General features: G+C 37.7%; 3 protein-coding genes and 1 pseudogene across 3 annotated transcripts in view; 2 read left to right on the forward strand and 2 right to left on the reverse strand.

Annotated features, from left to right (window-relative positions):
- Positions 1–4,112, reverse strand: part of LOC111324639 (uncharacterized) — a 6,153-nt gene extending 2,041 nt beyond the window's left edge. The window contains exons 1-5 of the mRNA XM_088733278.1: positions 3,834–4,112; positions 3,589–3,658; positions 3,356–3,441; positions 1,723–2,491; positions 1–1,639 (exon numbers count right to left, since the gene is read on the reverse strand). The exon at positions 1–1,639 is cut by the window's left edge and continues 1,418 nt beyond it. Coding sequence (XP_088589404.1) covers positions 1–1,639; positions 1,723–2,491; positions 3,356–3,441; positions 3,589–3,658; positions 3,834–4,055 — 2,786 coding nt within the window. The 5' untranslated portion in view covers positions 4,056–4,112. The remainder of the gene's footprint in view (positions 1,640–1,722; positions 2,492–3,355; positions 3,442–3,588; positions 3,659–3,833) is intronic.
- The window catches only part of LOC148723406 (uncharacterized), a 303,906-nt pseudogene that overhangs the window by 110,979 nt on the left and 185,427 nt on the right, over positions 1–7,500 (forward strand).
- On the forward strand, positions 4,179–6,280 carry LOC148723420 (uncharacterized). The gene is made up of 2 exons (XM_088732913.1): positions 4,179–4,489; positions 4,944–6,280. Exons 1-2 carry the CDS (start codon positions 4,368–4,370, stop codon positions 6,199–6,201), a joined length of 1,380 nt encoding a protein of 459 aa, XP_088589039.1. The 5' UTR covers positions 4,179–4,367; the 3' UTR covers positions 6,202–6,280.
- LOC148723421 (uncharacterized) overlaps positions 6,328–7,500 on the reverse strand; it is a 1,903-nt gene continuing 730 nt past the window's right edge. The window contains exon 2 of the mRNA XM_088732917.1: positions 6,328–7,500. This exon is cut by the window's right edge and continues 147 nt beyond it. Coding sequence (XP_088589043.1) covers positions 6,565–7,500 — 936 coding nt within the window. The 3' untranslated portion in view covers positions 6,328–6,564.

A 7,500-nucleotide genomic window follows, 5' to 3' on the forward strand; every position in this document is an offset into this window, starting at 1 on the left:
GTGATTTTGGCTACCCCTTTATACCTTTTTGCTGATATCCTGTGCTTGTTTTTTACAGTGCAGAGCTGTACCACAGTTCCATAACTAATCTTTGTTTGATACTTTTCCTGCAAGTGTTTTTGTATTCTGTGAAAGGTGACTTTTGGGCCTTTTTTGATATTACCATCAAATGTTAGTACCCCGGTGCGCCTCCATGCATCTGCGCCTACTTTATTGGATCTGACAAATTCTTCTATATCCTTTCCTATGTTCGGAAACTTGTTCACAATTTGTGAGACACGTTTGGGTACCTTGCGTTTCAGAAGCCGCCTCTCTGCTTTTAAACGTGCAAGCTGTCGTTTTTCTTTTCTCTTTATTTTCTGCCTTTGATTCTTAACTTGTTCATTCAGGTCATCAGTCACAACACTATCAGGATCAATAGTGTCTGAGTCACTCTCACTCACCCATGCATCATCTCCCATTGCTTTCTGTCTCTCATATTCAAGGTAGGCTTGTCTTGACATCTCCACACTCTCTTTCTCTTCAACTGTCAAATCCATATTCTCAAGATGGTCACTGAACTCAGTCAATGCATATACCAAAGTCTCTTCGGAGTAATTTCGCAGTAACATCCGTAGCTCTGCCACAAAGGCAAACCAATTGAGTGTGTTGTCTCTGAGCATTAGTAAAAGGTGATCCATTGAAGGCACAGGTGATACAAGTGTTCTATTCTTTTCTAAAGGGACATCAGGATCTGCAGCTGGTCTAGGTTGTTGAGACTTGTCCTGAGACTTGTTTGTAACAGCAAGATTAACATCTGCAGAAGCAGTTTGGAACTTCACAGGTCCCTTGTTCTTCTCATCTTCTGATATCCATTCACAGTCTGTTCCTTCTGAACTAGACAGTTGGTCCACTGCACTGTCATCATCTGAATATGTGAGTCCAAATCCTTCTAAGACAGCTTTATCTTGAACTTTTGCAAGGGTGTCAACTGCATCTCTTATTTCTTTAAACTCTTCTAAAGTACTATTAATTCTAGATTCTTGCTTATGGAAGTCACTGAAACCATACAAATTTCTTGCCTTGTTCTTTGATAGGTTTTGCCCTTTACAGCATGCGTACTTTATGAGAAGTCTATCAGATTCTGAACTTGCCAAAGTACACAAGTCTTTCAACACCTCCCTTGACATCCCAGACTGAAAACATGTCTTTCCTTGCAAACATTTCTCAGCCATGTTAATAACCCTACAGATATCAACGCCTTGCAATGTTTCTAGAACATATAATCTCTGTGACCCGGGTCCATTTAAAGTCATTTGAACAATAGTCACAGGCATTTGTAACAATTTTCTAACAGCCTGTTCTGCTTTGTATTTAACTAACGGAAAGTAACGTTTATAAGAGGAGGCCAGTTCAACAACACATTCACCAAGGATATGCTTGCCAAAGTCAATCAATGTTGCACACTCTTTGCATAATGAAGGCGAAGCATGCTTCCAGTGACAAAACAAAGGCCTGACAGTAATAAAGTCTTCTAAACTGAACACTTCAGGTATTGGTGAAACATAAATGCCCTCAGATATTTTAAAGTTTTTTATTCCTCCTGCTTTAAAATCCATATACACCTTCAGTTTTTCATTTTGGTTTGAGGTCTCAGGCCCTGACACAAAAACTGAACGGATGTGTCACCTTCTTGCATCTCATCAGCATTTCCTTCCACTTCCACCTGCTGCTTATTGGGACCTTTTCCATCTGAGGTATCATCTTCCATGGTTTCATGAACACTGTTGTCTCCTTCATCTTGTAGAGGATATTCTGTGCAATCCTTGGAATGATCTTTAACACTGCTTTTCTCTGTGATACCTTCATTACTATTCTTATCACCTACTGATTGTTTCGCCACACCATGAAAAAGCTTGGTTTGCTTCAAGTCTGGTTCCTGAGCCTGATTTGTACTCGTCTTCTTCTTCTTCTTTTGGTACTTCTTTGACTTAACATCAAGTTTTTGGAGCTGAGTGGTTTCTGCTTGTAGCTTCCTCTTCCTCTCCCTTATAGAAGCTATTTCTTTACATTTCTCAGCAGCATGCTCATATTGTTGAGTGGCTGAGTACTTTTCTCTAGATCTTTCTAAAAATCTCATCTGGGAATCCAATCCTTGAAGGTCTTCTTCTATTTCAGCAAGCCTTTTACTTCGCATTTCCTGGGACCACTTTGGCTTCTTAGGTTCTGATCCTGAATCTGGGTTGGCAACTTTACCAAACGCCTTTGAGCGGGAATTTTTCTTTTTATACTGATACCCATCATCATGGACCTGCTGACGTGCTTGTTCAATCAGTCTTCCTCGATCATTGATTAAAGTTGGATTATCAAGGCAAAGCTTTTGGGAGGCTTGATTCATTGCACTTTGATATGTTGACAGGGTACCACCCTTGAAGATAACACTCTCAGTTTTAATCTTTTCTGGATCCAATTTGACATTGATCATGCTGTTATTCTCCACATTCTGTTCATTCTGAAATTTCAATTAATGGGGCCCTGTCACGATAATTACTCAAATATTCAAGAGTGCAAAAACACATTTATAGCAACGAAAACCTACAAGAAATGGTCTATTTTTAATAAAATAACAGTGCCAGTGCAATGAAGCTAAAAAAATAATTAATATCTTTATGTTAACAGCAGAATTAAATTCAAGCTCTAAACTTGAAAAGTTCAGGCGGGACTTTTCGAATTCAAGTTTTGCCATTTTCACATGAAAAAAAGTAGCTTAATATGAATAACACTTTCACATTCCATCAATATGTGACTTGACATGCTTAATTCAATACAGTAAACACCCGCATATAAGAACACATGATTTTGGAGGTCAGGCTGATCAGGTTCTTATTTATCGGGAGTTTAGTGAAAAATCAGCCTGAAGGTGTTCTTAAATTGTTCTTAAATTTTGTTGTTGAAATCGAGGTGTATTAAGAATAGCACAGTACTGTAAGTCTCCCTTCAAGTATAAACTACGTAGATTATTTTGAAGGGAAAAAAGCTAAAAGAAAATGCAAAGCAGCATCACAGCTGATGAGCTGTGGTTGTCTGGCAGCAGGCCTCTGTGTGATCAGAATTTTTTACTGTCTTATCCACTTTATAAGAACATTTTATATTTCCAGGCTGATTTTGTTCTTATAAAAATGGTGCTTTATTTGCAAAATTTCAGCCTGATGTTCTTAATTCATGTGTTCTTATATGCGGGTGTTTACTGTAGTGGCTCTTGCTCGTAGGGATTGTTTTCTTTTTCAAGCGAAGGATTATTCATCATCATGGGTCTGACAATACTATAAAATGACCCAAGACATTTAATTTGATCATAATTACTAATATCACAAACCTTGGCTTTTGGGCCAACTTGGATTTTCCCATTGTTGATTAGAAGAGTAGCCTGCACCTGTGCCTCTTGTCTTAAGGGATTACCTGCTGAAAAGAACATAGGCAAAACATGTAAGCAAAATACTGGTTTGTTCTTGCTGTCTCTCTGTCTATTTATTTCATTATCACAGTAGCAACTTGTTTAATTAATATATCTTCAAATTAGCTTGAGAGTATAAATAAATTACTACTGACCTGTTGTTGATATAGTACATGTGCTGCTTGGTGTTGCTGTTGCTGGGGTGTCTGGAACCTCTTTATTTGGCTTTTGATAAAGAAAATATCTAGTTTAATCTTTTTAGACAAAAGAAGATTTTTCTCACACATACTAAATTACTCAGGCGTTTTAATAAATTCGAGTGCTAAATTAAAAAGCCAATTAAGTATAAGAACAAAGCAAAAAATAATTTCTTAAAAGAAAAAGATGAAAAACAACTCACCTTCAATATAACCTTTACTCTTGCTTTGTTTTCAAACTTTCCTTCTGGAAAATCAATGTACTCCTGCCAATCCTGGTCAAACTTTTGTAGAAAAATCTCTTCTTTGATATTAAAAGCAGTTTTAATAACATTGATTACTTCATGGTGCTCTCCAGAGCTGGTCAGCACTTTTTTGGAGACTCCAAACTCTACGAGAATCTGTTCATACAAAAGAAAAGACATTGTTGAAAGATAAGGTGGGATATAACGGAATATCAATTGAAACTGACTGAAAGCTTCTCAATAGAGTTCTAAAGTGTGACGTCACGTTGCCATGGCGCTGAAAAAGTCAGTTCTAAACAACTCGGACAATCTCTTGCGCGTGGGTCACGTAGTGCTTGTCTCTGCTTTGTCTTATAATTAAAACGTTTATTAACCTTGTGTTATATTACAAAAGAGGTCAAGAAGAAGAACACAGGGTCAAAATGTCAAATACTATTTGAAAATTATCGCTTTTTGTCGGAAGAAATTTATCGGAACGAACACAACAGCACAATGGTGTACTGCTTTGCTCCGACATGCAGTCATTCATCAGAAAGCCACACTTGCAAGTTCTTTGCATTTCCAAGCGATAAAAAGGAAAAAGACGAATACAAGCGATGGATCCGTCTGATAAGGTTTGTAAACGGCACTTGTAATTAGCGCTTTGCTCAAAAGAACATCTTAACATTTGCCATTTTTTTGCGAGTGTGCGATTTCCACCGATGAACAAGCGCATGTAGTGTCAAGTTTGTGGGTACTGAGTAGGTTTTTGTGTATTTGCTTTTCATTACATTTTAAATTTTGAAAAACCTCGAATACAACTGTGCTGAAAGAATATGTGTTTGTCTGAACGCCACTGTGCTAACATGTGCTTACTTTCAAAACTTAAAATTTCTCGGTGCCCATACTGAGTCATATATTTCAATGTTGTTTGTGCTATGAAATGCATATGGCTTACTGATTTATTTATTATATTTTTAAGAGCTTCTGGACTTCAGGAGTTAGCTGAAAGTTTGAAACGAATTTTGAGCAATTAAAATCTTTACAAGTGTTTAGGATTAAGTTCTGTTATCTGTTTCTTTGAATTAGGAGGAAAGACAGAGAACCAAGCAAGCATTCTAGAGTGTGCAGTTGTCATTTTGTGGATGGAGATAAATTAAATGGGCCCACAATTTACGAAAGAAATCGAGATAAGATATTTCCTGGTGAAGGAGGACCACCAAAGAAAAAGAGAAAAGTAACAGCTAAACAGAAGACGGTGCAGGAAATGGTGGCTGAGGCAATCACAACATCTGAGCAGCAGTCCACTAATAATGACACTGATGATACCAAACAAGAAAGTTGCAACAAGACAACAAATGAGATAATACTGGAGGCAGAATTAAATCAAGCCAGGGAGGAACTTCAGGACCTGCAAGAAAAAGAAAGCTACACACAAAAACACTACTCAGCTTCTGGATTGAGTGTAGAGGTTCTTAGAATGGAAACAGGGCTTCCAACAAAAGAAGTTTTTAACATTGTAGTACTTCATGCCTTGAGATTCAAAGATTTTATTGTTTATTATTCTGGTTGGAAAGTAGAGTCCATTAATTTTGAGGACCAGATTTTCATTACTTTAATGAAACTAAGACAAAATTATACCAACTTGCACCTTGCCCAGCTTTTCAGTTGCAGTGTTGCAACAATAGCTAATATTGTCACCACTTTTGTCCATGTTTTGCATTCCATATTATTTCATGACATCATGACAACCATTCCGTCCAGGCAAAAAAATGTGTTATGTGCACCATCTTCTTTTTCAGAGTTTACTTCTTGTAGAATTGTCATTGATTGTACCGATGTGGAGATCACAGCCCCGGGGTTAATGAGTTTGCAAAATGCCACTTATTCAAGCTACAGGGGTATGAACTCATTTAAAGTAATTGTCGGGGTTGCACCAAATGCAGTAATAACTTTTGTTAGCAAATTGTACCCTGGGTCCATTTCTGATAAAGCCATAGTACAACAGTCAGGTCTGTTGAACCATCTTGTTCCAGGGGATATGGTTTTGGCCGACAAAGGCTTTCTTATCCAAGACATCTTGCCCAATAATGTTTCTCTTAACATTCCACCTTTTTTGAATAATGGTGTTTTCACTGAAAGCGAAGCAAGGAAAACAAAATCCATTGCCAGAGCAAGGATCCATGTAGAGAGGGCAAATGCAAGGTTAAAGGATTTCAAAATTTTAACTTTCATCCCATATTATTTAAGATGTTATGCTGATGTTATTTTTCAGTTATGTGCTGCACTGGTAAATTTACAATTTCCACTTATCAAAGAGGGGTGTGAGGGGGCAGAGTTTGAGTGATCTGAGTACAAAAAGGATGTTTGGCTGTTATCAGTAAACAAATATAATGGTCATCATATGATAGAACTGAGTCAATCGAATAACTTTTTCCAATTATGTTAATATATAAACAAAGTCAGAATGCCATTATATTTTGTAAGACATTTAGTAGAAATAATAAAGATCAACACAACCTGCACTCTTTGTTACTCAAATTTACAATCTTATGTTTATCTCTTTAAAATTTGGCCCAATAGTCCAATACATTTACCAAATCTTTGCTGGTGACACTGACATTGCTTGAGAAAAGTTACAGCCAGAGACAGTACAACCAATACTCTCAGGTGAAAAGCCTTGCACGCATGTCTGTTTAAGGAAATAAAATTACAATGCACCTTCCACTATCTTGGGAAAAATGTGTTTAAAATAGAATTCTTTCAAGACTGGAATATTTGCATCCCAGGTTTCATCTTGCTCTATTTTGACAACAGCCACGTCCTTAGAAGTCCAAACAACAAAGTAGCAAAACTTTCGCTGTGTAAAAAAGATTTCACCCTGTACCTGGTCCCAATAGACATGGTCCTTCTTTAACACATATCCATTTCCATCCTGTGCTTTTTTTAAGCAAAATGTTGGTGAAGTAGCAATGGCTTCTTCAATTGTTAGGTTCCTTTCAGTGTAAGGACACTTAGCTTCTAGGACGGTTTCATCATCTACAATTCCATCCGGAGAGGCCCCAAGGATTCCAGAAGCATCCAACCAAATACCAGTTTCCTGGACGGTTTTCCCTGTCAACATAGTGAATGCTTTGAGAGCTTCCTGTTCATTGTTCACACCCCATTGTACAGCCTTAACTCCAGACAAATCGTATTCTCCAAGAAGGCCCTTCAAGAGAGACTGGGTCACCCGTTTGGCCTTCAAAACGCAACCAAAGTTACTTGCTGTTAATCTGCCCCTTCTAGCTAAATGCCAAGTTGGGTTGTTTCTCTGTCCAATGGTAATGTCACTTATTTTTAAGATGTACTCATCAGGAATCTTTGCCTGTCTTACTAGGCAATCAATTTGTTGCTGTGATCCTTGTAATTTAAGAAATTCTTCCGAGTAAATGATATCCTCTATTGTCGGTATGGGAAGGTTACTAACAGTAGCTGGTTCAGGGCTCATAAGCCAACAAAGGCCAGTAAATCTTCCATACTCCTGTAGGTCTCTGTAAAGGGAAGACCGATCAGATTGAGTAGGGTTTCTTGATAAGCAGCAATACTGTTTTGTGGGAGGAAACATTTCTTCGACGGATTGCCAAGAGAGCGGTGTATTTGCTTT

Source organism: Stylophora pistillata, chromosome 9 (assembly GCF_964205215.1).
Source record: "Stylophora pistillata chromosome 9, jaStyPist1.2, whole genome shotgun sequence".
In the NCBI taxonomy this organism is placed as follows: Eukaryota; Metazoa; Cnidaria; class Anthozoa; order Scleractinia; family Pocilloporidae; genus Stylophora; species Stylophora pistillata.